Source organism: Rhinatrema bivittatum, chromosome 12, assembly GCF_901001135.1.
Source record: "Rhinatrema bivittatum chromosome 12, aRhiBiv1.1, whole genome shotgun sequence".
NCBI classification, from domain to species: domain Eukaryota; kingdom Metazoa; phylum Chordata; class Amphibia; order Gymnophiona; family Rhinatrematidae; genus Rhinatrema; species Rhinatrema bivittatum.
This window is the reverse complement of record NC_042626.1, coordinates 25,593,094-25,611,510: the sequence shown is the minus strand read 5'-3', so window position 1 is coordinate 25,611,510 and position 18,417 is coordinate 25,593,094. Positions and strand designations below refer to the sequence as shown.

At 41.3% G+C, this 18,417-nt stretch overlaps 1 protein-coding gene across 1 annotated transcript in view; it reads right to left on the bottom strand.

Annotated features, from left to right (window-relative positions):
• LOC115074011 (NXPE family member 4-like) overlaps positions 1–18,417 on the bottom strand; it is a 39,944-nt gene that overhangs the window by 17,018 nt on the left and 4,509 nt on the right. The window contains exons 2-5 of the mRNA XM_029573077.1: positions 11,582–11,660; positions 10,385–10,491; positions 8,964–9,679; positions 5,148–5,209 (exon numbers count right to left, since the gene is read on the bottom strand). Coding sequence (XP_029428937.1) covers positions 5,148–5,209; positions 8,964–9,679; positions 10,385–10,491; positions 11,582–11,660 — 964 coding nt within the window. The remainder of the gene's footprint in view (positions 1–5,147; positions 5,210–8,963; positions 9,680–10,384; positions 10,492–11,581; positions 11,661–18,417) is intronic.

Here is an 18,417-nt window from a genome sequence, read left to right as displayed (position 1 = left end):
GTTTAATACCTCTTCTTATGCTCTGGTTAAAGGGGTACTAGAGAGATTCACTTCTGATGCTTCTTGTACAGTTACCTCGATACTAGTGACTGATAATCTTCCCGATATGTGATATCGATTTTTGTACCCTCTTCTTGAAACCCAGCCTCCTATATTTGGGTCTAAAAAAAGTAGTCCCTGTATTCCATCCATCACTTGATGTTCCTCCACTGTCGGAGTAAGCTCTCACATCAATTTCTTCAGAACCACTGGAATTATCATCTGATCAAAAATCGAATTGCATTTTTTTGTTTTCTCTCCCTGTCTGCCCTTTTTTTTTGCCATAGATATACATTCTCCGTTTGATAATTCTCTTGGTCTCATTTAAACTTCTTTATTTTGATGTTCTTAACAGTGCCTCTAAATTGATCTAATGTGTTCTTAAACTTGGCCAATTTATCATCAAAGGTGGCTGAACTCCATTGTTATTTAACCAATGATAGAATAGACTCAGTTTGTACCAATAACTCTGATGTATATTTTTTAACTTGTCCAACAATCAACAGCATCAAATTGAGTGCACATTTGCTAAGTATAGCTATCCAGGTGTTAGTAAACTCAATATTTTCTGTAAACATTTGTTCTTTTTGAATGCATAACCCCCTAGGTATAAATATATATTTTATATAATCTACTAATGTGGCTCCGTGTAACTGCTCTAATTAGCTGCTTATTTAATTTCATATAATCTGACCACAATGTGTTATCTAGACATTCAACTTCAGTAAATAGAGAAGTTTCATTCTTAATATTAGCTATCTGTTGTTCAGTGTAACGTTTGTTTCCAGCTATCCATGTTTTTTGAAAAATGTGGCACAAAACGTGACAAAATGTAATCAAATAATGTCCACACCAGGAATGTGCTAAATATCACTCTCAAAAAAACATTCCCTACTATGTGGCAAAACATGCCACCACAATGACCCAAAAACAATGTGCAAGCAAAACAATGTTAACTTGTAGATGGCTACTTCATATGTGGGCTACCGTACCCACCACAGGTACGATGCTGTATTTATAATCATAAAAGCCACCTTCTGTTACAATTGTGGATCCTTGGGGCAGCTAGAAAATGGTGATGCAGCGCTGAAGGGATACCCACAACGGAGTCGTAGCAGGGAGGCGGACTTAAACCAGAGATCCAAGAGAATCTTCACCACTGCAGACCCGAGGTCCCCCCAGGAGGAGCCCTTGGGGACCCGAGCCGCTTGGACTTAGGCGTGGACTCTGGGGATGAAGGTATGAAGAGAGTCCCGGAAGTAGAGCATCAAAAGGAGAAGTTGGAGCCAGGAGACCAACAGGATCTTCACCACTGGGATCCCGAGGTCCCCCCGGGAGGAGCCCTTGAGGAACCAAGCTGCTTGGACTTAGGTGCGGTCTCCGGAGGACGAGAGTCTTGAAGATAAGCTGAATCAAGGCAGGCAGCAGAGAGGCAAGACGTGTAGGCAAACCGAGAGTCGGGGCAGGCGGCAGACAGCAGAGACCGAAGACAAGCCAGAAGTCAGGACGGGCAGCGAAGCAGGATACCAAAGAACAAACCGAAGTCAGGAGCCAGGAAGACGACCCAAGGGACGCAGGAACAGGAGCAGGCAAGGACGGGCTGGAACAGGAACAAGGCTGGAACGGAGCAGGACTCAGGAACATGCTGGAACAGGAACAAGCAGGAACGAAGACAGCAACTAGAAGACTCAGAGAGCGAACCTCATTGCAAGGCAAAGAGGGAGACTGAGAGCAAGGTTTAAATAGTTGCCAGCATCTGACATCAGTTCAGAGTAGGTGTTTGAATTTCCCACGCTGGTCCCTTTAAATTAGCCGGCCTAGGCATGTGCGCGTCTAGGGGGCAGGGTTGCCGTCAAGACAGGAAGTGCAGGAGCTCGGCACCTCGTGGAGATGCTGCCGCGGAAAGGCCAGGCTACAGCCTGAAAAGAGCGGAGGACTGCCGAGAGTTGCTCCGGGGATGACTGGGACAGAGGTAGGAGCCCGGCCGCAGTGTCCTGCGACCGGGGATCATAACACCTTCCCACCCTATTTTTTCTTTTGCACATAAAAGATTTTCTCTAACAACAAAGTTTAGGTGAAAAACATAAGACTGATAAAAAAAAAAACCCCGCTTGTATTCATCTTGATAATTAATTCATTTTTCTTTAATGCTGTGAAAACACTGAAAAAAAGACACTTTTTACACTTATGTTTCCATGTTAGAGAGATTGTAATCAATATCCTGATGTGGCCCCATCTTCTTCAAAGGTGATTATTAATTCTCTTCTTCTCCGAATCTAAAGCACTCAATCAGCAATTACGACACGGCAGCAAAAACTGTTAATGAGAGTGTACATTGCTTTACTCTGCTAACCACTAAACAACTTCACTACCAGGTTTTATAAATTTTGAATGCTGGAACAATCTAATCAGAATGCAAGTTCCACCTATCATGCCGACCAATCAAATTGAAGCAGAGGCAAACGTCTAAGCATGGATGGCCAATCACAGCACTGAGTTAAAAAAACTGAATACTTATTCTGATAATCAAAATGAAGATGGCCAGTCAAGCCCCAGGTTTAAGCCATGGGGGAAGCATATATTCAAAGTAAAGATCCAATATTGCTCTTTGAAATTTAGATGAGAGAACCTGTCTCCACCCATAGGAGACTCTCTTACCTGTTCAAGTAAGGTCCAATGGAATTGAGCAAAATGTCAACATACTTTGCAAAATGTCATCTATACTATGCTGTACAAGAGGTGCACGTAAGGTAATTGTATTTAGCCTGGACCAGTGTACCTTCAGATGCATTCTCATTCAAACAGAGAGCCAGGTATGTGCTACGTGAATAAGCTAGGGGACACAGGGTTATGTACTCTTTGCCAAGAAGCGGTAAAGATTTGGGAATGAGCATGCAAACATGATGCTGTCCTGTAAGCAATCTACTTCCCAGGGATCTCTAGCATAATAGCAGATTACCTCAGCAGAGTATTTCAACCACATGAATCATCTTTGCAGCAATTAACAGCCAAAACCTGTTCAGTCTATGGGCACTTCCAGTAACTGACCTATTTATGTCAGAACAAAACAGAAAACTGGAAAAGTTTTCCTCCATTCTTCTCAGCAAATTCAGATCCATTCAAGATGCTTTTCTGCCTGATTGGAATGCAGATCTCTTGTGTGCTTTTCCACCAATTGCACTGATAGCCAAGCAGTGCAGAATATGCTCAAAAATTAGGCCCATCTGATCCTTATAGCTCCAGCATGACAGGGGCAAGTTTGGTTCACATATCTGGTACAGCTGATCCCTCTCAGGTCAGACCCATGCTTATTAACTGAAAAATCGGGACATCTGTTTTATCTGAACCTTCCCTCCCTCAACGGTTTGGATGTTGACAGCTGAATGATCGCTGAATTTTTCTTACCTAGGGAGTTTGAGGATATAGTAGTGTCTGCCAAAAGAACATCACATAGAAAAGCTGATAGTTTTAAATGGGAAAGGTTTTCTAAATTGTGTCACAACAATAGCTTGGATCCATTCACATGTAAACCCCAAAAGTTACTGAACTATTTTCTCTCTTTTTCTGCTTTAGGTTGTATATCTCAGTGCTATAGCGGAGGGTCATCCATTAGTATGAAAATTCTAGAAAGGATTACGGAATATTAAACCTTCAGTTGTAGAACCACCTGTTCCATGGAATCTAAATGTGGTTCTGGCACAACTAATAAATCTACAAGAGAAGGGCGGAGTGAAAAGCACACACATATACATAAATCGTGATAGAAAAATGTGTGGCACAAATTATACTGAACAATAACAGTTTAACACAAAAAGATTTTTTTATTTTACATATGTACACACACAATGTGCACTAAACAAATTAAATGGTATGGTAAAAATTAAAGTATGTAAATCACCACACAAAAGCCAACTCCTCTCCTAATATATACCAAAAAATCACGGAGAGGGAAAAACTATTCCCAAAACAAGATATTTGTTAATATTTTTTCTAATTTTTCATATATAAGGAGACAGGTATCATAAAACTCAGCGCCTATTATTGTCTATCCACGGTCTCCCACCCACATAGGGCCTCAGACAGTATCAGCTCTTATGGCACCATAATTGTAATCATGTACCATCTCCCTTATATCATTTTTTAAAAAATGTTTGCTTGTTATCACTTTATTACTAAACTAATTATCAATATAAAAAGCTTTATCTTAGTTGTAACCTCTAGTTATTTAATTTCCAAAAGAGATACTTAACTCAAGTAACTGGTGGTTAGACAGAATATTTCTTGACACTGTATCATTTCAAAACATTCGTAAACTGTTCCCAACACGGACCATGTTTCGGCTAAATTAGCCTTCATCAGGGGATATTTTTTATCAAATATTCTTATCATGCCACAAGTTTCTGAACTTGTGTAACTTTGGAATACCCGCGTTTCAGAATTATTTAGTTCATGTGAAAGGGTATGGAGATATGGGAGGGACAGGGGAACATCAAGAATCATTTACAAATCCCTCATCCTCATTCACAAATCCATTCACAACCAGAACATGCACTGGTTCAATGAACATCTCTCCTTTCGCATCTCTGCCCGTCCCACCAGAAAACAACATCTAGCAGCCCTACATACCCCGCACCCAAAGTCAGTGTGACTCATAACTAATATAACATACAACGTATTCAGTAAATAAAGCAAAACATATTCTATTTTATTCTCCATTCCTTTCCTACTAATTGTCAACATTCTATTTGCTTTCTTGGCTACTGCCACCCACTAAGCAGGGATGTCAGCATATTATTCATGATGACGCCTAGATCCTTTTCTGGGGAGGTGACTCTTAATGTGGAACCTTGTATTAAAGTTTTCTGTGTTTTAATTATATGTAATGATATTTTTCCTGCATGAATGTGGTAAAGCTAAGCAGAAGATTCTCTGCTACTTTGCTTTGTTTCTTTTCCTGCCGGTCTATTCTCCCTTCTCCCTCTATTATGGTGAACAGTAGTAACAAATTTGTCTGTAAAGGCAATAGGCATGATTACACCAAAGAAGCCAACACTTGTAACCACATCCTCCCTCTACTAAAATAATATCTGAAGAGAGCCCAGACTTACTATTACAGCGAATCACATCAACGGAGGAGAAGGTTTGGGTAATTTCCAGACGAACATTTGACCTTCAAATCAATAGGGACAACAAGAGATGTAAATTCTATTTCTACAACTTTAAACCTGCCACCAGTGAGATTTTATTTATAGACTAAGTGCTTGCAGCACTATGCAAGTTAAGGTGTGGGTTTAGATGTCAATTAGTATGCAATATACATTTTAGCATCGGGAGGCTATATTTCTTGATCAAAGTCCTCCTTGTCACATAGTAGTTAGTGAAGGTGAGACTGGTTAGGTGGCTGTACACAAATCACAGCCCTAATCTATAGGCTGTACAACAGTCTTAATATATAACAGCCATTTCAAACTGTTAGCTTATTTGATGCTTTCTGACAGAGAGGGCGTATGTATTGGGAAAACCTTGACAGGACCTGTATGCTGTTGGCTACTGCAATAAATTATTCTGCAGAGGAAGCCTGTGCACGACTAGATCAAGGCTAGCCGGCGCCCTGTGGAAAAACTGAAATTAGCACATCTTCTTCTACCTGAAAGAAAAGTATTGGCTTAACTTGTGTCACCTCTCACCCTGCACGTCAGCCTTTTCAGGATTCACTCCAACCCCTGCTCCCTTCCCAATTCCCCATTTCCATCCTCTCTCACCTCCTCCATGGCTCCCACTCCTACTTCAATGCCTTTCATCCCTCCTCAGCCCTCCAGGACTCTCACCCATCTTTCAACACTTCCTCACCCTTCAGCCCCCATCTCATTCTGTGTCTCACTGTCCCCAAATCCCCATTCAATCTCTCTGTCTCAACTCTCAATCCCCCCCACCCCCCAATTCCCATGCCTCTGAGCTTCTCCAGACTTTCCGCCTCTCACATTTCACCCCCTCACCTTTCACCTGCCCCTCCTCCTCTTCTAACCCATCCTGTCCCCTTTCATACCCTTCCTTCTCTTTCTCCCTGCAGAAGTTTGTGTGGGGACCAGGAGTTAGGATGAGAACCAGTGGGTAGTGCCAGTGTTAGCTTGCTGGGGCCCAGAGACCAGGCTACAGCGGAGGTGTTCTTGGCCTGGAAAGCAGGCTGCAGTATCGATGCTACTGGCTGAAGTGATAGGGTTGGCCCATGTACTGGGAATGATGAAGGAGAAATGGAGATGGACCCTGAAAGACAGCTAGATAGCCAGCTGGTGGGGAGCAGGGTTTGGAGAGAGAAAAAGAGAGCTGGGGAGAGGTCAAGCCTGGGAGGGGCCAGAGAGAGGGAGCGGGAGATATCTGGGAGTCTTATTTGGGGTTGGGATTGAATTGGCCACTGTTGGAAACAGGATGCTGGGCTTGACGGACCCTTCGCCTGACCCAGTGTGGCAACTTCTTATTTCTTATGTTCTAAATCTGGTTAACGAGTAAAATGGTAAAACAAACAAAAAAATGTAACCTGCGGGCCTGTTACCAATTTCTACCCTTCTCCCTAATATGGTTGAGCTGGCCCTCCTAGGTCAAGCACCTCAAATCCCCTCCAAAGACATAAAAACATGTTTTTTAGTGGTTTTCCCTGTTTTATTTTTGGTTTTTAAAAAGGCTCCCTCCTGCCTCACCCTCCTTAACCTTAACCCACCCATAACCTCAATAACACGAATCCTTCACCTCCCACCCCTGATAGAAGCCAGGCAACTGTTACCGACTTCCAGTGCTGCTCTGATAAGCTCTAAGGTAGGTCTAAGGTTATCTGGCTAATTTGGTTTCAAATGAAAATTAGATAAGTTAGCCAAATAACTTTACCCCTCCCCAGAATGTCCCTGGAATACCTCTTTTTTATCTGGCTAGATTTTAGCCAAATTATGATTTATCCAGCTAAACTCTAGCTGGATTAGTGCCCCAATATTCAAAATAAATTTCCATTTAGTCAGATAACTTGTGAGTTACCTGGCTAAATGGTTTGAACATGGACCCCTAAATTCACAAGGCAGCCAAATACAGGGAAAAACGGAGCATGTCCGGAAACGTTCCCTGGGCAGGCTTACGACTTGGCCTTCTAGCGCTGATGTTCGTTTTGCTGAGTGCCAACAGGCTAAATTTAGCTGCTCAATCCTGGTTGTATAAATAGCAATAAATGGTTAAAGGTTGGCTGGTTAAATTTAGGAAATTTCCAGTGAAAATTCTTGTTACTTAGTTTCCATTGAAATTGAATTGAAAATAACCCCGTAAAATTATACCAATGTCTTTCCCTCTCTGCAGTTTTTTTGAAAATTGATCCAGATTCCTTATATCTTTCAAAGCATCTTTCACTTTCTTTTACTGTGATGAAACTGAGATTTTATAGTGACTCTAAATATAGATAATCTCTTTCCATCACTAATAATTTTTCAAGACTTAAGGAAAGACAGAGAGGGCATAAAAGGAGGAGGAGAAGCTCTTTATGTTAAGAACAATATCCAAGGGACAAGAGGTAGTGAAGAAGCCTTATGGCAGTCCAAAAAAAGAATATAGAGCTTCCATTTACACTGGTGTGATCTACAGGCCTCTGACTCAAACAGAAGAATTAGACGGAGATCTGGTCAAAGACATCCAAAAGGTGGGACAGAAGGGATTCTGGGTTGCATAGAGAGGGGGATAACTAGTAAGAAAAGGGAGGTGATAATGCCCTTTTACAAGTCATCGGTGAGACTTTACCTGGAGTACTGTATTAAGTTCTGGAGTCAGTATCTCTAAAGAGATGGAGACATGATGGAAGTGGTCCAGAGAAAGGTGACCAAAACAGTGTGTGGTCAGTATCAGAAGACTTATGAGGAGAGACTAAAGGATCTAAATATGTATATCCTGGAGGAGAGGAGCTGTAAGGGAGATATGATAGACCTTCCAGATTCCTAAAAGGTATTAATGATGTACAAACTTCAAACCTTTTCTGTCTGAAAGGAAACTGTAGAACTAGGGGTCATGAAATAAAACGCCAGGGGGGACGACTCAGAAATAACATCAGGAAATATTTCCTCATGGAAAGAGTGATGGATGCCTGACATACCCTCCCAGAAGAGATGATAAAGAAAAAAATGGTAAATGAATCCAAAAGGGCATGGGATAGACAATGTAGTTCTCTAAATACTAGATGCTGGAAATGAAATAGGGGAGCATGGGGGTAACCTGCACAGAGCGGCAGTTACTAACCTTACTAGAAGGCATGTGGGTGACCCACATGGAGCAGCAGTTACTACCCTTAACAGATGGCATGGGAGTAACCTGCATGGAGCATCAGTTACTTCCCTTAACAGAAGGCATGGGAGTAACCTGCATAGAGTGGCAGTTACTACCCTTAACAGATGGCATGGGAGTAACCTGCATGGAGGAGCAGTTATTACCCTTAACAGATGGCATGGGAGTAACCTGCATGGAGCGGCAGTTACTACCCTTAACAGAAGGCATGGGAGTAACCTGCACAGAGTGGCAGTTACTACTCTTAACAGAAGGCATGGAAGTAACCTGCATGGAGGAGCAGTTATTACTATAAGCAACTTCATAGGCAGACTGGATGGACCATTTGATCTCTATCTGCCGTCTTTACTATATTACGATGTTATGTTACTTCGAGGTAAAAGAAAAGTGGTAAATACTGGATTTTTTTCCCTGTATTGGGCTGGCTGTCACCACCTATATCCCTTGCAACCAGCCTGACTCCCATTTCTCAATTTAGAAATGGAAGATTTCACTTTCATCTTCCCCCAAAAAGCATTTAAAAAGTTAGAAATAATGTCAAAAAGCAGTGTTCTGCCACCAAAAGCCTCCTTTGCAGAGCAGCTGTGGTTTCCACCAAACAGGAGTTGTGCTTTTACCCGACAAGAAGACTATTTTCCAGTTCACTGAGGTATGTGTTTTGTGTGAATTGACTCATCAGCTCTGTGAATGCCTCACAGGGTAGGTGCACAGGTTTGATGCAGTAAAAAAACTCTTCATCCCTCTGCTCCAGATACCCGCATAATTCCTTTGAGGTCTCCACCTGGAAGCCGCATTCAGTTTGCTCTTCGTGTGTTCCGTTGGTGAACTTGCCCGTGTGATAGACGTGTTTATAGCCTCCATTTTTTGCTTTCCATAGTGCTGAAACAGCTTCACTGGGATGGTTCAGCAGAAAGGAAAACTGTACCCGGCCCTCCCAAAGCAAAGTGAAATGCACAAGGTATGAACCGTTGTTCAGGTCTTCGATTCTCCCAGATGCACCTGCCTTAAGTTCTGGTGAGTAGATTCTGGCTGTTATGAAGTCTCCTCCATATTTCTTTCTGATGCCCAAATAATCATACATGTCAAGTTGAATCGTTAAGGGATCCCCAATGCAGTACCGGTCCTTGGGATTCAGTAGGGTGGCTCTGCTTTTCTTGGCACTCGTTGTGTTATCCATGTGGGTGTACGTGACTTTAGGGATCAGCTGGTCTATTTTGTTGAGGATTTCTTTTATTTTCAGCTCCATTTTGGTTGGGTTCATTTTAGCCGTGGAGAGCTCACTGTTCTTTAAGTGATCTGTGCAGTTTTCATGAAAATATCTAAAAGTAGGAAGCTTAGATGAAAAATAAAAATATCATTATTAGGAACATTACTGTTCTTAACCTAATAGCCCCTTGCCCCAAATCACACACACACCAGTTCCCATCCATCCACAAGATTATTTCTAAATGGCCCTGCTGAGGTTTAGAGTGGTTTCTTCCTGTTGGCAAATACTACTGGCACCATTAGAGAAAAAGGGTGGTGGGGGTAGACTGCAGAGTGCTAGAGACAGAGGAACTGGCTGCCTGCTGTTTTTAAGATTTTTACCAATGGATCACTGATAGCACCCGGCAACCGGTTTATATTCATTGATGTGCCGGCAGGGCCTTCTGGAAGCCCCTTATTAAATTATTTTATAAAAACAAGAGGTGTGTTGTCCAGTACAGCAGAGTGGGATCATTGAATGTAAGCTCAACTCTCAGAATTTAACATACAGGGGTGGATAAGAGAATTGATCTTGGAGTTCTTAATGTAAAGAATCTCAAGATTTTGTGAAAATGTTCTTTGGAATCTTCATGCAAATAAAAAAATTCAATTAAAAGTTGATACATTTTTATTGAGGGACAGTAGTTGAGCTCACTGTGTCCAGGCTAAGCTCTTTTTCTCTAAAGTGTTCCCTAAATTGCATCTGTTGGCACGAATCATATTCCATGTAATAATACCATATGCCACTCTCATCTCACTTTTCTCTTGCCCCCAGAATTAAAAGCAACTGTACCTTCACTAAGTTTCGGTGGTATATAAAACTTAGCAGAGTGATGACTGTAGCTACGAAGGCCACCACAGTTGTATACTTCATTGTGCCCAGCAAAAACATGGTGTTACCTTCAGGGAGGTAAAAAGAAAAGAACAGGCAAGGATTTAGATTGAAATGGCACAGAGCTTTTCACTCAGATCACATTTCACAGCGCAAGAAACAGGGGTGCATTTGTGACTGACATAGCAAACGAATGAGATACATTAATGAGTATAAAACTATGCTGCTCTCTTTCTCTTTTGCTCTCCCTTTTTCTCTCTCCCTGATCCTCCTCGGTTTTCTTTCAGTAAGTGAACTGAAATTACATTACATCTTATTGCCTTGCTATCTCCCTTCTTCCATCCTTTTTGCTCTCTGATTTTGCAGAAAATGATCCATCCCAGTAGTACAATTTGCGGATTGGCTGTTTTGAACCAAAACGAGTTGATGGCAATCCATTAATGATTGTCCAAAATCCCTGGATTAAAGAGGCTCTGAATTTATAAATAAAACAAGGAGGTCACGTGATGTGGTGAGCGACAGAGGATTTTGTTTCTCACCGGGTTTTAGGGCCCCCTCGCCTATTTAAACCCATCAGCTATAATCTGCAGATTTTGAATGAAGAAACTGAGGTCCAAATTTAGCATCACTTTGCCTGATAGATTCAAACTTATCTGGCTAAGTGATGTGGTTTCAATATTTGGCCATGGTCAGCAGCCTCCATTTAGCTGGATAAATACTTATCCAGCTAACTGGTGGGAGGAGAACTTATCTGGCTAACTATTTGGCCCATACACCTATCCTAAAGTCAGCCAGATAAACTTACCAAGCTAATTTTAAGATAGCTGGATATATTCAGTGAGGCAGCCTGCTAACTAGCCGAGCCGCATAGTGGCTGAATATGGACCTCTATATCTCCTGAAATGTAAGCCTAAATGATACATGGAGAAATTCATATTTAAGAAAAAAAGAAATACATGGCTACCAAACAGTGCGCAAGGACAAGGTGAAGGCCATTGAGCCTAAGATAGCAGATTCCCCAACTGAGAGCCCGCAGTCCCTGAGAAGAGAAACTTTGGTGGGTGAAGTTGCTGCTGCATTTGAAGAGAAATTTAACTGCAAAGAAATATGAGGACAAACATGAGGATCCTGAGAATCACTCCTGCAGAAGTAACTTACGTTTTGTGTGCCTCCCTGAATCACTAGCAGGGACAGAGCTGGTCACCTCCTTAAGTTCTGGCTCCCATGTGAGTTGCACCTAGATGAGAAGCAAGGACAGCGGACAATGGAAGGAGCTCACAGACTGGGGCAGAAATATACAGATGCAAATCAGCCCCAAGTGGTGATTGCCAAAATTCTGAACTTTGCACATAAAGGGGTGACTTTTCAAAGCACTTAAATGAGTAAAAGTAACATATATGCATGTAAGTAGCTTGTACTCCAGTAATCGCTATTTTATAAACATTGCATATTTTAGGTTTCATGTGCACATACATGCATGAATGATGGAGGGTCTAGGGTTATTCTTGTTGCGAGAGTGGACCTGCGGCCGAGGGAGGAGTTGACTCTACCTGAAGGAAGGCCCCTTTAGGCCCCTCCCATTGGCAGGCGAGGCCAGACAGGAAGCAGAGGCCAGCTGGAGCTTCGCCAATACCAGCCTGCATTCCCTGCAGATTGAGCCCTTGGGTACCGGAGCCAGCTAGGCTTAGGTGGACCTTTGCATGGATGATCCCGCAATGGGTGGCACAGTGGAGAGAAAGGCTGAGTCTGGGCTGAAGGTAGAGACAGGGGATGGTACTCAAAGACCAGGTTCAGGTCAGAGGTCAGGTGGCGCTGCTCGTAGTCAAGGCGCAGGCCTGAAGTGAAGGCAGGTAGCGATACTCGAAGTCAACGGTTCAGGCCAGAGGTCAGAAGCCAGGAGGTCTGTCCAAGAGAGCAAGGCAGGGCAGGAGAAGGGAACAGAGAGCCGGAAGCTGGAAACAGGAACGTAGCTCAACAGAGCAAAGGATCTTGTTTCCAAAGTAAGCTCTGGAGGTCGGAGCTTGCCTTATATAGGAGGAGCTGGATAAGTTATCAGAAGGGGCCGTCGGTGGATTGCCCGCCACGGGGTCTGAGACAGTAGCTGAGGAGCTGGGCAATGGCTGAGGAGGAAGAGGACGGTGATGGCTGCGACCAGTGCCCCCGGGGCAGCTAGGCCAGGCCGGCATTGGTGGGTGAGTGGGGCCACCCTCGGGCCCCTATGTTTAATTGTGACAATTCTGGGATGGGGACAACAGTTACATGTGTAAATTGCTATTTTATAAGACTTATGCATGCATTGTTGGCAACTTGTGTAATTTTACACCTGCTAATTATCTTGTGGAATGGATATCAGACATGTTTATTGTCTATTAATGGCTGGGTGGGAGGTCTGGGGGAACTGAGGAAATTCAGCCTTTGGAACCAGGAAGGTCTCAATGACCTGGAGAAGGATTGGGTAAACTGGTGGAGGACTCCGAAAACTGGTAATTTCAATTACACACTCATGTTTTAAAATATACTGACCTCTGCAGTAAATCGGGTTTTATGAGAGCAAGTCCTACTTATTTTTCACATGTAAAATATATGTACGTATATTTTTTAAATTAATAGGAAAAGTACATAGTTAATGCATTGAAATACTTTCATATGTAAGCATACATACATGAATATGTTGGGGATAGACATAGACGTATTTATAATATGCGTGTACCTGATAGGCGAGGTTTGTAAAATACTATCATAGATCTCCACGCAGCCATATACACACGTGGAGTAGTGTGAAAGTTATCCTTAGGGTGAATTTCGAAAACTTTATGCGTTGAAATTGTCTAATTCGTTTAAAACGAATGCACATCTCTAGAAAACACAACAAATAAGGTGAAATATTTTACTAGCCTACATGCTAGTTAAATACATCACCTCAGTAATACATAAAAAATTGACCTTCACCAAATACAGAAAGACCACAAATTATAAATATGGAGACAGAAACTGGAATGGAAACCGAAAAAATCTACTCTGCATACAGTACAAAACTGGAGAAATGGAAACAGAAATATAGCACCTAACATAGAACCAGGATCTGCAATAATTCACATAAACTAATAAGAAACATAAGAAATTGCCATACTGGGTCAGACCAAGGGTCCATCAAGCCCAGCATCCTGTTTCCAACAGTGGCAATCCAGGATACAAGTACCTGGCAAGTACCCAAAAACTAAGTATATCCCATGCCACTGATGCTAGTAATAGCAGTGGCTATTTTCTAAGTCAGCTTGATTAATAGCAGGTAATGGACTTCTCCTCCAAGAACTTATCTAAATCTTTTTTAAACCCAGCTAAACTAACTGCACTAACCACATCCCCTGGCAAAAAATTCCAGAGCTTAATTGTACGTTGAGTTAAAAATAATTTTCTCCGATTAGTTTTAAATGTGCTACATGCTAACTTCATAGAGTACCCCCTAGCCCTTTTATTAACCAAAATAACCAATTCACATTTACTATTTATTTATTTAATGCTTTTCTATACCGACATTCATGACACATGTCATATCATATCGGTTTACATCGAACAAGGGAAATACACATGAACTTAAATGTAGCTAGGGGGCTACTGATAGAGATGAGAGGAGGTGAGTTAAATGAACAAGGGTTACCGGCACCTTGGAGGGTGGAAGAGAGTGAGGAGCGAAGGAACAGAGTAGAAGTATATCTAAATCGATTAACAGCAACGAGAGGGGACAAGTGACTGAAATTAGATATTACTACAAAATGCATATGAAATATGCATAATTTTAAAGACGTCTATCTTCTCCAAGCTGAACAGCCCTAACCTCTTTAGTCTTTCCTCATAGGGGAACTGTTCCATCCCCTTTATCATTTTGGTTGCCCTTCTCTGAAATTACATGATGTTAGTTTCCATATTAGGAGCTACCACCCAGGAAAGAAATCTAGTTGTCAGAGTGGATAATACATTGAAATCGTCAGCTCAGTGTGCAGTGGCAGAATATTAGGAATTATTAGGAAGGGAAGGTAAATGCTCACCATTGGAGAAATACAGAGGCATTACGACATTTTCCGTTTTATTTACCATTCCCTTCCTAATAATTCCTAACATTCTGCCACAGCACACTGAGCCGACGATTTCAATGTATTATCCACTCTGATGCCCTAGATTTCTTTCCTGGGTGGTAGCTCTTAATATGGAACCTAACATCGTGTAATTACAGCATGGGTTATTTTTCCCCATATACATCACCTTGCACTTATCCACATTCAAATTGAAATTGACAATTCATCTGCCATTTGGATGCCCAATTTTCCAGTCTCACAAGGTCCTCCTGCAATTTATAACAATCTGTTTGTGATTTAACTACTCTGAATAATTTTGCATCATCTGCAAATATGATTACGTCACTCATCATATTCCTTTTAAGATCATTTATAAATATATTGAAAAGCATGGGCACTCCACTGTTTACCCTTTTCCATGGAGAAAATTGTCCATTTAATCCTACTCTCTGTTTCCTGTCTTTTAACCAGTTTGTAATCCACGAAAGGACATTGCCACCTATCCCATGACTTTTTACTTTTCTTAGAAGCATCTCCTGAGGAACTTTGTCAAATGCCTTCTGAAAATCCTTATACACTACATCTACCATTCACTTTTATCTACATGTTTATTAACCCTTTCAAAAAAGTGAAGCAAAAGAGGCATTCTGGAGAGGGATGGATTTGGGACAGGGAAATCATTACACAAGTTTCTATAAAAATCAACATTTTGCATGCAAATTAACACCTATTCTATAGCAGGTGTAAATGTGCACGTATGTCTGAAACTCAACATTACATGAGAATGTGTGAATTTTTAAAGAGTTACATGCATAAATATTAACATTGATGTGCATAAGCAGCATACATGCTATTTTATAAACATCAAGCATGCATAAATATTTTTGCTTTTCCAGGCACATATACATGCATAAAGGGAGGGGTGGTCTAAGGTGTTTTGGGTGAGGCCAACTTGCCCATAAGTTACTATTTTAAAGGCATATGTGATTAGTTGAAACCCGTGTCAGAGTACGCTTTGACATCGTCCCTATGATCTGGAATGATTTTCCATCAGACTTGCATCAGATTTCTGATCTAACAGCTTTTCACAAACAATTCAAAGAACATTTGTTCTATGAAGCGTTTGCAGCTACGATGTGACTTGCTGCTGTCCTTTTTTTTCTGTTTTATGTAAATGTATAATATTTTGTTTTAATTCTTTGTTGTTAATGTCATGTTTTATGTTTATGGTCTCTGAATGATTAATGTTTTACTGTACTCTGCTTAACTCGATTAATTTGTTATAGGTGGCTTATGTGTATTTATGATAAATATCAAATAAAATTACATGTGTAGATTTGCCAATTTATTCACATTATTTTATATCTGCTAATTGTTTTGCATAAGTGATAATACACATGTTTATTGTGTACTATTAGTCGGGTGAGAGATCTGGATGAACTGTGGGGAATTCAGGCTGAAGAATGGAGAAGGACTAGGTGAACTGGTGGAGTAACTGGTAAAACTGGTAATTTCATTTCTGCGCACATGTTTAAATATGCAGACTTACTTACATGCGTTAATATCACTTTACCCGAGTAAGTCCTACTTTAATTTTCCACATAAAAAATAATCAAGTATATTTTTTAAAAAGGTAAAAAATGTATGTGTTCAATACATTTTTTTTATTTATTTATTTTAAGTTTTTCAATACCGGCATTCGCGATGGATATCGCATCATGCCGGTTTACAATTAACAAGTGGAGAAGGAACAAAATAATAATAAATAATAATAAACATTAAACAAGTGATGACAAAAGATTGCCATCTTTTTTGTATGTATGTATGTATGTATGTGTGTGAGTAAGCATACATATATGCTTACGCACGAATGATTGCATGCATTCGTGCGTAAGGATACATATATGCACATGTTGTGGAATAACTATACTCATATTTTATAATATACACATATCTGATATGAACAGATTAAAAATACTATCATAAATCTGCTCACAGACATATATGCATGTATATGCTGTTGTGTTCAGTTGTTTATATGTTATCCTTCCTTTTTTCAAAGCATGTTTACATGTGTTAACGCTAAAGTAAGTGAGTACTGTTTACTCACCTTTTGGCCCTATGCACAGTGTTATAAAATTACCCTCCCTGTTTGCACAATTTTTTTGCTTTGGGGTTTTTAAAAATCATGTGGGTAAATTGATATGCATGCTTTTTGCATTTTCACCCTTTATTTGTTTGATTAAGGGTGAGTGCTAGATGTTGTGTACTTGGATTTCAGTAAAGCCTTTGACATGGTTTTGCGTAAGCAACTTGTAAATAAATTGAGTGCTATTGGTATGTGTCTAGAATGACTGACTGGATTAGAAACTGGTTGAGTGGGAGGTGACAAAGAACATAAGAAATTGCCAAGCTGGGTCAGACCAAGGGTCCATCAAGCCCAGCATCCTGTTTCCAACAGAGGCCAAACCAGGCCAGAAGATCCTGGCAATTACCCAAACACCAAGAAGATCCCATGCTACTGATGCAATTAATAGCAGTGGCTATTCCCTAAGTAAACTTGATTAATAGCAGTTAATGGACTTCTCCTCCAAGAACTTATCCAAACCTTTTTTTGAACCCAGCTACACTAACTGCACTAACCACATCCTCTGGCAACAAATTCCAGAGCTTAATTGTGCATTGAGTGAAAAAGAATTTTCTCCGATTAGTCTTAAATATCATGGAATGCCCCCTAGTCCTTCTATTATCCGAAAGTGTAAATAACAGATTCACTCCAAGGAGGGGAACATTACTAGCATTCTGCCTCAGGGATGGGTCCTTTAACCAATTCTTTTCAACATTTTCATGACACTGCAGAAGGATTGTCAGGAAAGGGTTGTCTTTTTGCAAATGATACCAAATCTGCGAAAGAGTAGACAGCCAGGAAGATATGGAAAACGAGGAACTATCTAGTGAAGCTTCAGGAATGGTCTAGGAGCTGGCAGCTGAGATTTAATGCTAAAAATGCAGAGCTATGCACAGGGCCAATGCTACAATTAGGCGGTCGCCTAGAGTGCCACCCAGTAGGAGGTGGCAAAGAGCAGCCTTGTGAAGCCACGAGTGGAGCCCATCCTGCTCGCAGCCAGGATTAGAAGAAAGGGTCACGGGTGGAGCCCATCCCGCCCACAGCAGAAGACAGAGACCCTGTAGGACCACAGGTAGATCCCATCTGCCCATGGCAGAAGACAGACAGAGTCCCAGCAAGGCTGTGGGCGGAGTCCATCCTGCCCACAGTAGAAGACAGAAGAGAGAGAGAGAGAGAGCCTGCCAATAGCCAAAGATAGAAGAGAGAAGCCAGGGAGAGTGGGGGACAGAGCCTTTACTGTCTGCAGAAGGAAAAAGAAGCAGAGGCCCAGAATGAGAGACCAAGAGACTCTATGAGCCAGAGAGAGTTTGGAATTTTGTGTGTGTGTGTGTGTGTGTGTGTGTTGCATATAGGCAAAAATAACCCTTGCTGTAGTTACACGATGTTAGGTTCCATATTAGGAGCTACCACCCAGGAAAAAGATCTAGGCATCATAGTGGATAATACTTTAAAATCATCGGCTCGGTGTGCTGCAGCAGTCAAAAAAGCAAACAGAACGTTCTGAATTATTAGGAAGGGAATGGTTAATAAAACAGAAAATGTCATAATGCCTCTATATCGCTCCATGGTGAGACCGCACCTTGAATACTGTGTACAATTCTGGTCGCCGCATGTCAAAGATATAGTTGCGATGGAGAAGGTACAGAGAAGGGCAACCAAAATGATAAAGGGGATGGAATAGCTCCCCTATGAGGAAAGGCTGAAGAGGTTAGGGCTGTTCAGCTTGGAGAAGAGACGGCTGAGGGGGGATATGATAGGTCTTTAAGATCATGACAGGTCTTGAACGAGTAGAT